The 19,863-nt window shown below is 37.5% G+C and overlaps 1 protein-coding gene across 1 annotated transcript; it reads right to left on the minus strand.

The window, feature by feature from the left end:
• Nucleotides 1–452: 452 nt before the first annotated feature.
• On the minus strand, nucleotides 453–19,055 carry LOC110439608 (uncharacterized). The gene is given in 6 exon segments (XM_073948051.1): nucleotides 453–587; nucleotides 589–640; nucleotides 643–1,589; nucleotides 7,613–8,231; nucleotides 17,270–17,417; nucleotides 19,016–19,055. Coding segments are annotated over 5 exon segments (1,785 nt in total). The 5' UTR covers nucleotides 17,355–17,417; nucleotides 19,016–19,055; the 3' UTR covers nucleotides 453–505.
• Nucleotides 19,056–19,863: the final 808 nt, after the last annotated feature.

Genomic DNA, 19,863 nt, shown 5'->3' on the forward strand with positions numbered 1-19,863 from the left:
AACTTAATCCCCTTTTCTTTAAGAATTTTTCCTATTGGAGCAAAAGCCCGTCTTTTCTGTTGGAATTCAGGTGGGTAATATTGGTCAAAGAAAATCCTTTTTTCGTTCCACTGTATTACTTTCTTTATCCATGCAAAGTGGAAAACCAGGTCTTTTGTTTTGTTTTCCAGTAAGAATACCAACGCTGATCTAGGGTGTGCGTCAGCAGGTTGTTTTGGTCCGAGTACCCAGTGACACCATTGGATTGTAAGGTCCAATTCATCAAGTGACAGTTCGTTTTGCAATGCAATGCTAGCTGACGGGCTATTAGCTATCCTGTCCGTCTCTAATTTTTAATCTGTTGATTTCTCGTTTTTTTCAGGTTTCAATGGTTGTTTTGTCCTAGCCTTTTTGTTTTTGTCCCCCTTCATGTTATTTAAATATGGTTTTGGTTATTACATATGATGTAAAAAGAAGGATTAATACCAGTGTGTATGGGAGCGCTCTTTCTATGCTGCTACATGTGTTAACGCCATACTGGAAACCATCCCATGTGTTTCTTAAGCTGCCCCGAATGAGTGAAACTCTGCACACACTGATCATGTCTACCGTTTTTCTCCAGTGTAAATCCTCTAATGTGTTTACAGGGTTCCTGAGTGATAAACCTCTTACTGCAGAGTGAACACTTGTACGGTTTTTATCCAGTGTGAATCCTCTGGTGCTGTTTCAATTCTGCAGCAGTAATAAAAGTCTTCTCGCACTCCAAGCACATTTACTCTCTCACACCAGTGTGGATCTTCATGTGTTTTTTAAGGTGTGATGAGTGGGTGAAACTCTTCCCGCACCGAGTGCATGTGAATGATCTCTTTCCCGTGTGGATCCTAATGTGTTTATTAAGGTATGATGATTGGTTGAAACTCTTCCCACACTTAGTGCATGTAAATGGTTTTTCTCCAGTGTGGATCTTCATGTGTCTATAAAGTGATGATGATAGGCTGAAACTCTTCCCACACTGAGGGCATGTGAATGGTTTCTCTCCAGTGTGGATCTTCATGTGTCTATAAAGCGAGGATGACTTGCTGAAACTCTTCCCACACTGAGGGCATGTGAATGGTTTCTCTCCAGTGTGGATCCTCATGTGTTGATTAAGGGATGATGATTGGCTGAAACTTTTCCCACACTGAGTGCATGTGAATGGTTTCTCCCCAGTGTGGATCATCATGTGTTGATTAAGGTGTGATGAGTGGCTAAAACTCTTTCCACACTGAGTGCATGTGAATGGTTTCTCCCCAGTGTGGATCATCATGTGTTGATTAAAGTGTGATGAGTGGCTAAAACTCTTCCCACACTGAGTGCATGTGAATGGTTTCTCCCCAGTGTGGATCATCATGTGTTGATTAAGGTGTGATAAGTGGCTAAAACTCTTCCCACATTGAGTGCATGTAAATGGTTTATCTCCAGTGTGGATCCTCATGTGTAGATTAAGATTTGATGATTGGCTAAAACTCTTCCCACACTGAGGGCATGTGAATGGTTTCTCTCCAGTGTGGATCCTCATGTGTAGATTAAGATTTGATGATTGGCTGAAACTCTTCCCACACTGAGGGCATGTGAATGGTTTCTCTCCAGTGTGTATCCTCATGTGTTGCTTAAAGGATGATAATTGGCTGAAACTCTTCCGACATGGAGTGCACTTGAATGGTCTTTCTCCAGTGTGGATCCTCATGTGTTGATTAAGGTTTGCTGAGTGGCTAAAACTCTTCCCACAATGAGTGCATGTGAATGGCTTTTCTCCAGTGTGAATCCTCAAGTGAATCTTCAGTTTGCTTTTGCTTGCCAAACTCTTTCCACACTGAGTGCAGGTAAAACAACTCCTGTCTCTCACTTTTAAAATACCATCAGTCTCTAATTGAGTTTTGTCCTCAATCTTGACATGATGTTCCTCCTCTTTACTCTCCTCATAGTCTTCAATTAGGTCTGAAAAAAAAAGTTAAGTTTTTAGTAAATCATTAAAGCTCATCGAAAGCTGAAGTAAAAGGGCTCTAACACATTGGCTACACAAACCTTAATTTTAATGCACATTAAATGTAAAGACATAGCAGATCATATTTAGATTAATCTTGTCACATCAACCTCCTGGGGTCCATTACACTGTCACCAACTCGGTCCCAGTCATTCCCCTCGTTGGCCAGCAGAGGCCGCCATCCCCAGACTTCTAGCATTACATCATCCACCTAGACTGATTGTGCACACACCTGAACTGAATCTCGGTAATGACCCACGCCACCTATATAAGCCACACTCAAACCACTGTTCAGTGCGAAGTCTTGTTTAGCCCCGGCCAGCATTACTGAGCGGTCTTTCCTGCCTGATCTACTGTACATTACCCCGGACTGTTTCTGACTCTGAATTGCCTTCTGCCTGCCCACGACCCTTGGTTGTTACACGGACTCTGAACCACGCTGCCTGCCCACGACCTACGCCTGTCATTAGTGGTGGGCAAAGCGAGGCTTCGTGAAACACTGAAACTATCGAAGCAAATGTGTCGAAGCTTCGAAACGTTTCGAAACACCACTCTACGGTGACACCTAGTGGTCATTGTATTAGTATTTCACTGAAACAGCTTCAGCGAAGAACAGTTGAGCAAATTAAGGTATCAAACCCCACTTTGTAGCCAGGAGTCATCAGATGGTTTAGTCGAGCGGTTAGAGTTCATGACAACCATGCGGGAAAAATGGGTTCGAATTCACACTGACACAATTGTTTTGAAATGCTTTAATACCAGTTGGTAATGCTTTGTTATTGTATCGTTTTGTTTCAACATTGCTCTGACATCCGAATAAACACCTTGTAAATAAATTTGTATTGTTTTGTTCATAAAACAGGGTTGTTACTAGATCAGATACAGTTGTGGCCAGAAGTTAACAATAATTATTTATATTATTAATTAAATTTCCCATTGTATTTTATTAACGTCTATCCAAAACCTAAACCCATCACAGTACTGTAAAACTATGAATTATTGTTTTACAATGTTACAAAAATGATGCTAAATTGATGGCATATCCACAGCTGTATCCTATCTAGGCTACACCATAAAACAGTAACATGATTAAAATACATAAAAACATGATTTTGGAGTATTTGTACTAGTCGAGATTCGAACCCAAAACAAATTTGACACACAGCACCATTGTGCACACGCACGGTCCACTAGGCCCTACTAGACAGTGTCAAATCAAGATCATGTCAGTCAAATGCAGATTCTCCGGGTCTTGAAACGCCTCTGAAATGATCGATGCTTTGAATCGCTTTTGTCACGTGACCAAGTGTTTCGAAACACTTTAGTCACGTGACCTGGGTGTTTCGGATCATGCTTCGGTGCAGTGTTTCGAAACACTTGCGCTTCGGGATCTCGACACTGTGTCGAAACGTCAGATTCACGTCAGCCATCCCTACCTGTCATAAGGACTCTGAGCCACGCCGCCTGCCACTGATCTATGCCTGGTAAATCACTCTGTCTGTTAGCCGCCAGCCCCACAACCTTTATTGATTACTGTTGATGTGTGTTCGCACTTTAGTGCGTGTTGGATGTTTGTGTTTGACTGTGTCTAATAAATACTGCAAAATGGATCCCTCCATGTCAGTCTCCCTGTTACATACACACATGCACATTTAAGTGTATTCTTATATGATTAATCCCAGATCATTTTTGGTCATATTGATGAGACACAAATTTGAAAGCTGGCCAGTTTTTTCATTTTGTATACATTCGTAATCACTCAAAACAACATGTTTTTGTAAAACTTGTAAAGCAGATAGGGAATGTTTTTCATTCTGTGCCTGAATGGTAAACCTGTCAAAAAAAACAGCTGAATCTCTGAGTATTTGCCTCCATAGACATGAGACATATCTGCATAAAGCCTGCACCTTTGAATGACAAATGTTCTAAGGGTTAGTAATCTACAGTGCAGAATTCTAATACTTAACAGTCTCAGATCATCAAACAAATGTGAATATTGATTAAAGAGAACACAATTAAACACATTGTGCAGTTTTTAAGGTTTTTTTTCTTAAAAGGAAGACAAAGTACTAAACTACATAGCCTTGTGTGAAAATGTTTTTCCCCATTAAAACCTAACTTAACTTTTTCACACCGGCTTCAAGTTCTCTAGCCACACCCAGACCCGATTACTACCACATGTTTGCAATCAATAAATCACCTAAATAGGATGTGTCTGACAAAGTGAAGTAGACCAAAAGAGCTTCAAAAGCTAGACATCATGCCAAAACCTAAAGACCTTTAAACACAAATGAGAAAGAAAATACTTGTGTCACAAGGAAAAAAGAAGTGAACTCAAATGCAGAAAAACAATGTGTTTGGGGAGTGAGTCCTGGAATAAGCAAAAGTCAAAGTAAACATCTGGTCGGGTGAGCACTGAGAAAGTGCCGTGGGAGAAAACAACCAGACACTCACTCACTAGCATTCCTGCACACGAATACAGGGTGAGTAACAAAATAATATGCACACAAATGATCGATAACATACTGACAAACATGAAGGGAAATGATGTTGTATAAACAGGAAAAAAGGGAAACGAGAGCTCCTGTGACCCAGAACAGGAGAAGAGAGCAAATCTGTGAGGCATGGTGACAGTACCCCTCCCTCAAGAATGCCCCCTAGCATTCCCTTAAGACTCACTGTGGACCTATTTAAACTGATCAATGAGAGAGCGGTCCAGAATATCCAAAGCCGGAATCCAACATCTCCCCTCTGGACCATAACCCTTCCAGTATACCCGATACTGATAATCTTTCTACCTCTCCTCCTCACATCCAGGAGCCAGTGCACTGTGTATGTGAATGCACCCTCAACCAGTCTGGGACGTAGAGTAGCAGAGGTTATGGGCTGCAGGGGGGAGAGAAGAATGGGCTTGATCTTAGACACCTGGAAAAAACGGATGAATGTCTTTAAACTTAGAGCTTAATTTGAACAAACACTAGACTGAGCACCTTGATAACAGAAAAAGGTCCAATGAATTTGGGTCTCAATTTATGTGAGGTAAAGCTGAGAGGAATGCCTTTGGAAGATAACCAGACTTTCTGACCACACATATATAGAGGGGGCAAACGCTGAATTTCTATTGCTAGTCCTTTTCTGGTGATCCTTCATGTCTAGAGGCATCTCTGAATGAACAAATGCATGAGGAAACAATGGCATCTGGTTCTTGGGAAGAGAATACGCTTATTTCACATGGCCACCATTTTAAACGAAAAACCATTTTAACGAAAGCTAGGCTGAGGTGGGAAAACACATGGAAGTATAGGATCAGCACTGTAAACATTGCAACAACTTGCAGTGGACTACAAACCTCCAGCTGTTGCCGTGATTTCAAAATGCAGATGATGTAAACATCACTTTAACATCATTTAGTTCAGTTTAATTTAAACACTTAAAAGCAAATTAAGCATCAAATAAAATTACAATCTCTTTAAGAGTAATACGCTTAAGTGTCCTCCTAGGATTCAGTTCACGGCACCAGGTAAACACTGTGGGGACGATTCCTTGCTTCGGCCTAAGTAACTGGGTGAGCGATATAACACCCTCGTGTTGAATTTAATAGAATTGTTCCGGTACTGAAGTTTTAAAAAATGGGATTTTAAAATGGGATTTTAAAAACATTTCCCGCTAACGTTTAGGTGCCGCTGAGCGTGTTCTTAAACAGCGCTGATTTGCCATAGTGTTCACTGGTGCCCGTTAAAAATGACTGTGATTAAGATATACAGCCAGGTACACAATGATCCTGTGCGACTCCAGGCGATACTTCCAGGTTTCTTCCCAACACAGCCTTGACACTGCTTTTAAAATGGCAGACAAATAAAATCAGTCTACACAGAGGAATGGTAGTCTAAGCAGCACTGATAGGGAGACAAGCCCATAGACAAGATAGGAAGAGAGTTTTATGCATATTTGACCATGGTTAATCTAGACCTACAAGATAAGGGTTCCCTGCATGCAACGCAATGCAGGACCCTCTCCAGCTGCAGACTAGCTTGCTTGGCCTGGCCATTGGTCTGTGGGTGGTGCTCATGAGAGGCTAGCAGTCGCCCCTAGCTGTCGGCAGAATTCTGCCCAAAACCTAGATACAAATTGCAGACCCCTGTCTAGAACCATGTCAACTAGGAGGCCAAGAATACGGAACATGTGGTCCAAGACAATGGCTGCTGTTTCCCTCGATGAAGATTATTTGAGGAGTGAAATAAAGTGAGCTGCTTCAAAAATCTGCCCAATACAGTGAGGACTACTGTGTTGCCACTGAATGGTGGTAACCCAGTGACAAGCCAACAAAAACTGACCAGTGTTCCACACCATTGAGAGCCACCAGAACCATTAGCCCCATTTCCACTATCGCACCAAAAGCGAGGGAGCCCAGGCCAGTCGCGTTTCCACTGTCACCTCCAGGGCCTGATCAGGCTAAAGCTGGGCTTCTTTGGAGCGAAATATAGGCTATAGCCTATTTTATTACTTGCCCTTATGTCCTGAAACACTTAACACTCTCCTTTCCTTTCGTTTTTAAATAAATTGCTCTTAGTCATTATATTTTCTAAACTTGAGGCCCTGGTATACTGAAAACTAACTGTCTTGGAGCTCCACCTTCCTTGATGTGTGGTGTCTTCCCAGTGATTTGTTTCTCATTCAGGGAGTAAGAAGGAGAACATCATCCAAAACAACACTAGCTACATGAATACACTGGAGAGTGGAGTACAGATGTATCCGCACCTGTACAATCACTTGCAAAGAGAGATTTTAAGCCGCTGAGATGCTGTTTGTCAGATGTTTATGAAACTATTCTTCTCTCAGCCGCTAGCAATGTTTACGGTAAACGAGATGAGCGCAACACATTTACAACCCCACCTACTGCAGTGTAGGAAAACAGTATACCATCACTCAGCCTTTTCAAACATTATTCAGACATGAAACATCCTGTGCTTGTTTTGCTGCATTCAGGTCATGTGTGCAACTTTTTGTCCAATTGTAAAGACACTGATCAGATCTGTACGGTTTCTCTCCAGTGTGAATCCTCTTTTGTGTTTTCAGATCTGTTAACTGATTAAACCTCTTGTCACAGTGTGAACACTTGTAGGGTCTCTCCAGTGTGAATCGTCTGGTGCAGTTTAAATTTGAGCTGTAATAAAAGTTTTCTCACATTCAAGCACATATACTCTTTCACACCAGTGTGGATCTTCATGTCTACATTAAGGTTTGCTCATCAGTTGAAACTTTTCCCAACACACTGAGTGTATGTGAATGGTCTTCAGTGTGGGTCTTCATGCGTTTATTAAGGTCTGATGAGTTGCTAGAACTCATCCCACACCAAAGCTGCAATTACACTAGAGTTTGAGCATGAGAAATTCTTTTGTACGATGCTGCGAAAAGGGGCGGGATTAAACAAAATGATTAGACATAAATGGTTTCTCTTCAGTGTGGCTCATCATGTGTCGCTTAAGGGATGATGATTGGCTGTAACTCCTCCCACACTGAGTGCATGTGAATGGTTTCTCTTCAGTGTGGATCCTCATGTGTAGATTTAGGTCTGATGAGCAGTTAAAACTCTTCATACACTGAGTGCATCTGAATGGTTTCTCTCTAGTGTGGTTCCTCATGTGTTGATTAAGGTTTGATGAGCAGTTAAAACTCTTCCCACACTGAGTGCATGTGAACGGTTTCTCCCCAGTGTGGATCCTCATGTGTTGATAAAGGTTTGATGAGCTGCTGAAACTCTTCCCACACTGAGCGCATGTGAATGGTTTCTCTATAGTGTGGATCCTCATGTGTTGATTAAGGTGTGATGAGCAAATAAAACTCCTCCAACACACAGTGCATGTAAATGGTTTCTCTCCAGTGTGGATCCTCATGTGTAGATTAAGGTACGATGATTGGCCGAAACTCTTCCCACACTGAGTGCAAGTGAATGGTTTTTCTCCAGTGTGGATTTTCATGTGTAGATTAAGGTGTGATGATTGGTTGAATCTCTTTCCACACTGAGTGCATGTGAATGGTTTCTCTCCGGTGTGGATCCTCATGTGAGTCTTAAGAATGTCTTTTCTTTTAAAACTCTTTCCACACTGAGTGCAGGTGAAATGATTCTTGTCTCTTCTTTTCAAAATATCATCAGTCTGTAAATGAGATTTTTCCTCAATTTTGACATGATGTTCCTCCTCTTTACTCCCCTCATTCTCTTCAATTAGGTCTGAAATAAATAAATAAAACATTAGTTTCCATTAAGTCTTAAAAACTATCAAAACTGAAAAGTGAAAAGACACTGGAAACCTTGGCTACACACTGTAATTTTAATGCACATTAAATGTAAATAAATCAGATCATATTTTGTTTGGTCCATTAACATGTATACATTTAAGCAGATTCAATTCATCTTTATTTATCTAGTGCTTTTACAATGTAAACTGTCAAAGCAGATTAACATAAAAGTTATAGTAAATGGGCTCTATGCACTAACTCTGCTGACGTGTTTCCGGTAGAATATCAGTCAGGCTCTTCCGCATAGCGAAATCTGATTTCGTTCTACAGTGAAATCTAATAGCGGCGAAACCTAAACAAATCAGAGCATGGCAAAGAAGGAAGATTGAAGGATCTAGTGCCAGTGGATGCTCAGCATCTGAAACATCATTATTGTTGATTAATACACCAGATCAGACTGATAATCACAGTGAAGAGGTGAAGTAACTGAAAGGAGACTGCTTCAATGCTACTTTTAGTGATGTTAAAAGGATCTAAAGGTACAGTTAAAAATGATGTACTAGAATTTAACCCAGATAAAAGTAGTAACAAGTTGTAATTTTATTTAATATAAAATATTACATTTTTAACAATATTATAGTAAATTATATTATACTGTATATACTGTATACATGCATATACACACCCACATCAAACATTCTAGTATCATGTAAGAGGCAAATAACAAACTAAAACAAATATGTTAAGTACAAGTCTTTATACTCAAAACCTAATGCATTTCTATCTGATTTATTCATTTACATCATACAACATCTAGAGTAACGCGTTCAGAGTAAGAGCAACTGTGAGGGAGAAGCCATCCTTCACAAGACTATAGGTTCACACTGAGCATCTCATCCACAGGGTGAAGCAACAAGCTGGACAGTCATCATCTCTTTCTATTACAGCAAGCATCAACTAGATTTACACAATGGCTTGCCTTCTGCTCATCAGTAAAAGCTTAAGCTAAAGATTACAAACATAAATAACAGAACAATTTGAGTGAACATTTGCTCTGCACTAATGTAAATATATAAATCACTTTAGATACTTGCACTAATGTAATTATGCAGAGTTTATTGTGCAGAATTATGTGATGTACCACCTCCGCCTTCAAGCAAAAATCAGGCAGGCAACTTCTGTCAGACCCCCAGTGATGCTCAATAATGCAAAATGCATTTGTTTCAAGTAGCAAAAATGTAACAAATGGGATACCCTCTTAAACCAATTTTCAACAAGTAAAACACCGAACTATCTAAATATAAGTAATTAGACATTTGCACTGCAGCATAAATATAAATACATTTTTTGACACGTGTAAATTTGACAATTTTAAACATAAAAAAAAGTTGTGTGAGTGTGTTTGTTCAAATCTGCAGTCATCTTGACAGGTAAAAGTTAAAAAAAAAAGAAAAAAAAAGGTTGGCTTCCCCTGAAACAATTTGATGTTATTGCAGATGAGCTGGATCATCATGTCATCCCGAGTATAAATAACCTTTCACTCAAACTATGCAGCTTATCTGACTTCACTATCGACCTGAAATGCTGATCTCCCGTCACTCCACCCTTATAGGACAGTGAGAAATAACCCATAGTTAGTAACGTTTATACTAATGGATATTGACGACATAATGTACACATACATGTAAATAGATAGACAGGCAGATGGATAGAAATAATACAGGTAATTAAAACAACATAAAAATCAATATGAACTATGAGGAAAAAAAGATATGGCTAGCATTTAATTGCTTTTCTTATATATAGCATAATAATACTCACCCTCAAACTGATCGATGCAACTCGAAATGTAGAATTTTAACCCCTTTTCTTCTTTGCTGTTTGGTGTGACAGCTCTCTGTCTCGCGATTCCATTATTGTCCTTCATGGTAATGCAAGGAAACTTTTATAAACAACGAGTGTAGTCTATCATCATCACCTGCGCCATCCGCTCACAGTGATCGTGGTGCTGTACCAGAAGTTGACATGAGGGCTAATCACAAACGCGGAAGAGATCTTGCATAGAGTCCATTAAAACTGTGTCAGTCGAGGGGGCGCTGTCGAGCGTGATGGAGTAAACACGTGTTTTCAGCTCTCCTATAAAATCTTTAAAAATTGTTATATTAACAGCTGTTTAATGTCTGAGAATGAACAGTATTTGTTCTTGCAAACGAACAGAAGACCACGTTGATTAAATACAGTCAAGGATGGCAGCGAATCTCCATAAATACAAGTATTCTGGCCCTATCACCGTAAGGCCCGAAGCCTTGGGGCAGAGTAGTTCCAGTGAGCCTGGATCTCCTTCTGGACGGCCTGACGATACAAATACTGTCTTCGAGAAGATAAAGGCGGACATTCTCTGCTCCTTAAGAGTGGACAAATAATCTGTAATAACGAAAAAATTAAAGAACGCATTGAAAGAGGATTTTGATGCACTTAAATCTGAACTACAGGCTATGAGACCCGAAATCTTGATTAATGCCACTGCTGTGCGTTCTGAAATTGACCAAATAAAAGAGAACATAAAGGATTTCGAGGGAGGACTCTCAACTTGGTCAGACGAGATGGTCACTCTCCAGGCAACTGTAACTAAACTCACAAGACACGTCGACGACTTAAAAGAAAAATGTGAAGATATGAAAGGGTGCATAAGAAGGCGGAAATATGCGCGTTACTGTAATCTCCGAGCTCCCGGGATCAAAACTACAGCAGTATTCAAACTGCTAAAAAAAACTGCTTCAAATGGACAGAGATGTCAAAATTGACCACTCACATCATAGCCTTGTTCCAAAAAGGCCAGGGGACAAGCCTCGTACCATAACCGCAAAGTTACATTACGATGGAGATGCCGTGGAGATCTTACAAAAAGCCAGAGAACGCACACTGCTCATTCACAACGTTAATCAAATCACCATCTTTCAGGATTACGCCGCCAATGTTGCAGGGGCAGAGCAGTCTTCACTGATGTCAGGAGAGCTCTTCGGGGGCGACAGGACGTGCAATATGGACAGCTTTTTCCAGCAAGGTTCCGAATTTCACACAATGGAAAAGAAAAGTGGTTTCAGATTGCGTCCGAGGCAATGGATTATGTGAAAAAGAAAATCATATCTGACAATCAATCTAATAGTTGACACTTATTCTACCTGAAGATTACAACACTTAACGATGAGTATCCTGCCTTCAAACTTATTAGGTGATAATCCACTCTCGACTCCTTACGTTGGATTTGACTGATCATTACAATTGATTTCCCTGAGGTATTTGTTTTCTTCCATGGAATGAACGGATTAGCTAACTTTATACAGCAGTTTTTATGCTTGGAAAAACACGTCTCTGTTTATGAAGCTGTTAATTTTGAGTTTCAAAAATTATGGTTCTGTAGGAGTCTGAAACACTGCATACGCCGAATAACACGCATATTCTCGTACGTTCGAATGAACGTGAAACTGAGCGCAACATGGAAGAGCGCAAAACCCCTCCTTGCCTCCTCTCCCGAATGAATATGCTAATGACTCTACTTTGGCAAAACCCAACAAAAAAGCAACAGCAAAAGCAAGCCAAATGAGAAACTTTGAATAGAATGTTAATTGGAGGTGCTGCTTTCGGAGGTAGACCAGAGAAAACTTGTTATCTGCAAGTTTGTTCTCCGGAATTAATAACAAAAGAAAAAAAAATAGAGTGGAACAGTTGAGCTGATGCTGTTAACACAGTTAAGTTTGAACATAGCACTGAGTGGGTTTAAAAAGAGATAGTGTGATTTATAGGTTTAAAATTTTGCAGCGTCTTTAACAGTGTGAGTGGCGTAGCTTGTAAAACGCATGGTAAAATGTTTTGACACATTCGAGCAAGAACTCAGTTCGAATCCAGATTCTGATAAACTCATCCCCCCCCAATGTTCCAATGTCTTTTTATTTCATTCTATTTTTTTCTTTTATTACTTAATTTTATTTACTTAAATATTTATTGTTTCTTTAACTGAGTAAATATCCATAAAGATCTTGAGCGTAGATTTATATTGCTAAATGGCTCTATGGATAGCATTGAACTATCACTCATGAATATATATGCTCCAAAGGAGGATAGACCGGCTTTTATTAAAAAAAGTTTTCAACACAATTATACAGCATAGCTCAAGAATATTAGTAATTAGAGGAGACTTCAATTGTACTATGTCACAACACTTAGATAGACAACCCATATCCAATACCCCATGCTCGTGAATGAGTATAATAAAATCTCAATCTTCAGAACTTACGTATGACGTATGGCGAAGCAATTTTCCAAATCCCAAAGACTTCACATTCTATTAACATAGCCATCAGTCTTACTCCATAATAGATTATTTTTTTACTTCCAGAGATGAGCTGCACAGAATAACTAGTATGAAGATATTACAGATGGCCACGTCGGACCATTTACCAATAGAAATATTATGGGACTTAGGTAATAAGCATACTTCCAAACAATGGAGACCTAACACTTCGCTCCTCAATGATAATGAATTCATTTCATTGATCACAAGTGAACTTAAATTAAATTAAGTATAAATGACACCTCAGACGTATCTCCACTAATCGTATGGGACTGCGCAAAAGCATATACTAGAGGTAGGATGCACGTGAAGTTGCTGAAGTAAAGGATCAAACTTTGATGCATCACTTGCTTTTGTTCATATCTCGGACAGTTCTACCTATTATAATTTATTAAAATATTAATGACAGCAGAACATGGGTTGCTCTATACATATTTTTATTATGGCAAGAATAAAAGCAAAAAAAAAAAGTACACCTTCTAAAAAAAATACATGTTTCTTTAAATTTAGCCCGCTCCACAATTCACACATTACTGTCTGGCTAGTTTCTCTCCTCTTCTTATGCTAAAAGGCAATAATGGTTCAACAATTCTGACCTTTATCACCAATAAAGCCTAGAAAAACAGGGCATCAGTATATTGTAAGCCCATAGGTTCAAATAATCCTTTCCAGTTATCTGTGTGTTTTGTTTTCTTGGAGTTTCAGTGCACTTTACTGATGCGTATCTAAAAACAGTTCGCGGAGAGAGAAAAGAGAGAATGCTTTTTGGCATTATAACATTATACAGGTAATGACGATATGCAAGAGTCTAAATGTTGTTGTTCTGAGTTTGTATGTTAAGCGGTCTACAAACTTTTTGCGAGTGTTTAAGCTGGCCTCTGCTGATGAAACTGCAAACTATCTACAGTAAACTTTCTTTTAATTGAATCTCTGACTCCTGCTCTTTATCTGATAGACTTGGTTTCATGGCTTTGCTGTTAAAAAATTGTGGTTATAATGAAAGTCAATGGGTCAAAAACAGCCAAGAACATAATGAAAGGGTATAGGGCTGCACAATTATCATATTAGTATCATGATAACGATATTTGTGGTTCACAGTCAATAATTGAATATAGTCATGATTTTACAGTATAAACACCCAGCCATTATTTTAATGAGTGGAGTTTACAGATTGTAGCACAACACAAGCATGAGGTGACTGCGTCTAGATTGCAAGTGTTTTTTTCGAGGAATGTAATGGTGATCAGGTAGCCTTTGCTTCTGTTCAATTCACCTTTATTTGTATAGCGCTTTTACAATGTAAATTGTTCAGTCCAAACTTCCCAAGGTAACACAACAAACCTCATTAACCACCTTAAAAGCCATCACAAAGTGGCTGTCATCAGTGTGTCAAGTGTAGGAGAATTTTCCTTTGCAGTATTTATGCATTACTAATATCACTAAACAAGACAACATTTGTTTTATAAGTTACCAAATATTCACAGAGATTCAGCAGTTTCTTTTTCAGACGCATTTGCCAGTCTATAGACAAAAGACACTATTCTATAGTTTCAATGTAAAAAAATTAAAATAAAAAAGAAGTCATTGTGGCCCTGTTCACACAGGTATTCAGGTTTGTTTTCATCAATCTGATGCAACTTTTATTATTTACAAGAAAAGAAAATGCAACTAAAATTTTCAGATCAATTAACTAACTTAATTAAAAGACTAGCCTTTTAATACATGTAATAATGGAAATAATAACTAATTTCCTTTATTTCCGATTAGACGATGTACTTTATTCAATTTTAATAGATATATATGCTTTTTTTTAAAGTAACATTTGTTTAACAAATATTTTAAATGGCATTCAATTGCAACATTTAATTTTTTTTTCCTAATGCTGATATTGGTTGGGTAATAAAGCATGATTTAGTTTAGCTTGCATGTGTGGACATAGTTTGACGTCTTTACATAAAACTTTAAACATTTATTTAAAATAAAACTGAAAGAAAAAAGGAGACTGACATTTAATTTAAACCACTTGTTTGGTTCTTAAGCCATGATCTGTCTGCATTAATTGAAACGGTATCGTTGCCTGACCTTCATTGATAAAATTGAATTATGAATTATGACATCCTGTCGCCGGGCCTGCTATAGCGATACTTTATGGTTTGAGAAGAAACAAAAGTGGAAACTGTGGATGAAAACCTGTTTGGGAAGACGGGAATAACATGAATTATCTATTCTTCAACGAGAAAAGATCGCAGACACGACACCATGACGGCATTTATTATACAACGCAGGTCGTGTTTATGATCATTAATTTTAACAACTAATATTAATAACATATCAATAACTCCTCTCACTTTAAACTTTACCTTTTAGAGCTTGTTCTTGTTGGCGCAATATGGGTTTATTACATGTAGGCTATGAATCAGATTATGAAGAATGATTAAAAACATGCTTTTTCTTTGTTGCATCCTATCGGTCAGGTGTTTTATTTATTTATTTATCTATTTTTAAATAAAAAAACAAGCCCTGCAAATTGTTTCATCCAAATTATTGGTTCGCCTTTCTCGTACGCCACAAATCCAAAATGTTCCCAAATAGGCAATGTAACAGGTTTTCCAACGAGTTTCATGGCTGAATTTGAACTCGCTGAATCGCCTCTAACGTTATATTCATAAATGTAGTCCTTGGCAACATCTGTAACAAAAAAAAAAAAAAAAGAAGCCCAGTGCTCTATTTTTATGTCACTGGAAAACGACTGAATCAGCTGGTGTGCGTGAGTCGTGTTGCTGTCGATGTTATAATTGTAATTTTAAAAATATTATGATATTCAAGATCTGTAAAGTAATACAGCTCTGGATTGAACCAGCAACCACAAGTCTCCTCCATCATTAAAAGTTTGCCATAGTCACCTTGACAACCCAAACACTGCTGTCACCCCACAGAAACCCTGCAGTGCTTTCAGTTGATTGAAGAATAAAAAAGACGAGACTGAGGTTATACGCTTTTTCCCGCTCGAGCACACAGCACGCAACAGCAAAACACTCGCGGTCGTTAGTAACTATTCAACAGATGCCCCTTATGCAGCCAAACTTTAAAAATATATAAAGTATTTTTTTTTTTATTGTTTAACTGATAACATTAATCGGTTACAAATGCACTCTTTCGGTTAACGGTTAATCGGTTATTTTGAGGATTCCTATAATTAAACTGCATGTGCAGGCTCTGAATTTTTTTTTCCCCTCAGGGCCGCACGCCGGAGATCCGGCATGGTGCCAGAATACTTTAAGCAAACAGTCACACTACTTGTTCTACATACAGGTGTTAATGACTATACATACAAAGAAAAATAATAAAATTAGAAAATATGACTTTGCAACATCAAGGATTTGGCATGGGCCAGTTTAAGATTCTGATGGTATGATAAACTAAAATATATTTTCTTCTCAGAAACTTATAAAATATTTTGGAGCAGTAAACATGTCAGGCTAAATCATTCAAATGAATCACAGATTTATTAAAAAGGCACAGCAGAAAATGTTGGCAGTTTGTAAAACATTGACTTTTCCAAACAGCGGTAAACCTTGAACATGGTTATCGCCCCATGCCATGCCTAAGAAGCATAACTCTGATTTTAGGATCTGAAAATTAATTCTTTAAAAAAGTCTTAAGCAAAAAGATTCCAATAGCGCTGCCTGCTGGTGTATAAAGAATGCTAAATAACTTTTCAAAATACCCAGATGAAAAAAATACTTTTTATTTGCCAAAAAAACATTATAATTTAATACATTTAGTAATACAATAATAAATTAATCATATTTTTAATATATATTTAGATATTTCTTTGAAAAAAAAAATAAAATATTGTGTAAAAACAAGCAAGCTCTACTTGTATTCTAACATAAATGTTCTTCATAATAATAAAAAATGGACAAATGTTTTAAAAGTTAAAAAAACTACAATAAACTAAATCTGTGCATAACAATCTGTCCAGGTCGAGCAGTAAATACATGGAGCACATTTAAACAAATGTTATTGTAGGGAAAATAATTAAAACAGATAAAGTAGAGTGAAAATGACCTTTTTTAATAAAAAGTTTAAAGATTTATTAAGGTGGATTGTTGGTGATTGTGTGGGTTTTGGCCAGATTGGGTAACAAAACATGAACAAAGGAAAATGAAGACTTGTTTAAAAAAAATTAATTGTTTAAAAAGATTTAAGACCTCCAACACAATATTTCAGTAAATTTAAGACTTTTTAAGGCTTAAAATTTTGAGTCTTCTATGAGAATACCGTAGGTAATTAGTTATTATAATAATGATGTAATTCTACTGTAGGTCAAGTATCGCCAGCTCAGTTAAACCTTTTTAAATGTATTGTTTTTATTTATTTTATATAGTGCCAGTGCTCAATGACGCTTTACAAACAGTAGGAGAACAAGAAAAGCAACAACCTTAAGCAGGTAGAGAAAATGGGAGACTAATAATACATAAAAGAAAGACAAAAGACATAAGAACAAGAGACAAAAGAAACTTTTTTCGGTCTTTCAATGAGTGCTTGTGTGCGTTTAGAAGAACTAGGCAGCACACTCAGGGCTGCAAGATGGATTTAATTTATTATTCTTATTATTAAAATATATCTGAATGAGGATCAAATAACTGAGTTGGTGTTTGAGAGTGAAAACCAACCTGTTTGTTCCTGCAGATCTTCCTGTTTGACTGTGAATGTTTCTTCAATCTTCACATCTTCACTCTCCTCTTTAATAAACGCCATCTTTATAACAGTGTGGAGATCAGTCACTTCAGCATGAGTTTTTCTGTGTTTGGACACTTTATTCTGTTTAAAATGAACAAAACAATAAAAATGTCCTATTTAAAATTAATAAAACATGAACAGAAACAAAATTCAACACTTGCTTCAACTGTTTCTATTAATGAGAGTAATTAACAAAAAGAAATCAGGTAAAACTTTCTTTAAAACAGTGGTTCTCAAAGTGAGGGGTCATAGAGGTATTGTTGGTTTTATATTCACACATTCGTTTATTTAGAATTCTCTATATTGTTTACCATGTTACTTTGAATATTCGGTCGGAATTAGCATGCAAGTGTAACTTGCAAACAACATTAGCACTGTTTATTTGACTGTGAACAATGTTGCACTTTGATAGTCATTGGCTGCTAATATGATTTCCCTATTTAGAGCTTGCAAATAATACTTTTCTGAAATTATATTACTAAGGGCAAAGTCAGAAAACCAACCTATCTCTATGAAATGGAGTACTAGTTTTAATCAGCTCATTTGTGGCTATTGTTTGAATACTTTTCTGAAATTATATTATTAAGGGGGAAGTCTGAATATCTGAATATAAAACCAACTTTACCTCTATAGATAATTGAGGTGAAGTTGGTTTTACATTTGGGTATTCAGACATTCCCCTTAATAATATAATTTCCTAAATGTATTCTTTGCAAACTCTAAATATGGAAATCATATTAGCAGCTAATAATTACCAAAGTACAGCATTGGTTACAGTCAATTAGATAGTGCTAATGTTGTTTAGAAGTCATACTTGCATGCTAATTCTGACCGAATATTTTCAGTAACATGGTAAACAATACAGAGACTGCTAAATAAATGAATGTGGGGGTCGCAGGTTACTATAGAAGTAAAGTTGGTTTTATATTCACACAATTAGACTTTCCCCTTAATAATATAATTTCATAAAAGTATTATCTGCAAACTCTAAACAGTAAAATCATATTAGCAGCAAATGACTATCAAAGTACAACATTGTTCACAGTCAAATAAACAGTGTTAATGTTGTTTTCAAGTCATATTTGCATGCTAATTCCAATCGAATATTCAAAGTAATATGGTAAACAATATATAGACTTCTAAATGAACGAATGTGCGAATATAAAACCAACTTTACCTCTATCAGGTTACTGGCATTATAGAGGTTAAAGATAGAGGTAAAGTTGGTTTTATATTTGCACATTCAGACTTTCCTTTTAATAAATTAATTTCATAAAAGTATTATTAGCAAACTTTTAATAGTAAAATCATAATAGCAGCCAATGACTATCAAAGTACAACATTGTTCACAGTCAAATAAACAGTGTTAATGTTGAATTCAAGTCATACTGGCAGGCTAACTCTGATGACATATTTAAAGTAACATGGTAAACAATATAGAGACTTCTAAATGAACAAATGTGCGAATATAAAACCAACTTTGCCTCTATTTTAAAACTCGCATTACACACTTTTCTGTTTCAAACAAAAGCCCTCGGTTACTAAGAATAAAATAGTACTACGCTGTATAAAGGGTTAAAATAATATTTCCAACAGCAGGTACACAATGTAGCATCGGATGAAAAACATGAAACTTTAATTAAATCGGGTTATATCCGTAAACATCTCAAAACACAAACCTTTCTCCAGTTGAATCAAAGCGCTGAAGCGGCGCCGCCTGATTACGTCACACACCACGCCAAAATAAAAGTCTTTTTTTTTGTTTAGCTTTTTTGCCCCTTACTGTTGCAGTCATGACTTATTGATACATTTCTCCCTTGTTTTTCACTCTATACTATTTCTGCTCTCTCTCTCTCTCTCTCTCTCTCTCTCTCTCTCTCTCTCTCTCTCTCTGTGTGAGTGCATGCTGGGAGTGTGTGGACAGATTCGGGTGAGAGTACCTCTCTGTGAGAGTGAAAATTTCTGTTTCTTTACTATCCCTTCCCTTCTAAATTATAGAGCTAGATTAGAGTTGTTGTTTTTTCCCTCCTTTTCTGATCCCTGACATCGGTCAGTGAGCGAGGAGGAGGATGAGTTCAGATGCGAGAGATTTCTCGCGTTTAACACTCAAACATGGGTGTAAATGTATACCTGACGCCCAGGTTTCAGTGGAGGACTGTCTCATCGCTGTTAGTTTGGCGATCGGTGGTACTAATATCAAATCAGCCTCCCGTATGAATAAGGCAATCGTGTTCTTTCTGAGTGAAAGTCAAATGGTAGATAACCTAATTGAATCGGGGCTGATAATCAAAGATGCATTCGTACCGGTTTTGCCTTTGTCAAGTCCATCCAAGAAAGTTGTTTTATCAAACGTACCTCCGTTTGTTAAAAACGAAAAACTAGATCAAATACTCCAGAAGTATGGTAAAATAGTAAGTCCCATCAAAATGATTCCACTTGGATGCAAAAACCCTGACATTAAACATGTGATGTCTTTTCGGCGTCAGACCTTTATGATTTTGAATTCTCCGAATGATCCACTAAATCT

This window comes from Danio rerio, chromosome 4 (assembly GCF_049306965.1).
Source record: "Danio rerio strain Tuebingen ecotype United States chromosome 4, GRCz12tu, whole genome shotgun sequence".
Taxonomy (NCBI): Eukaryota; Metazoa; Chordata; class Actinopteri; order Cypriniformes; family Danionidae; genus Danio; species Danio rerio.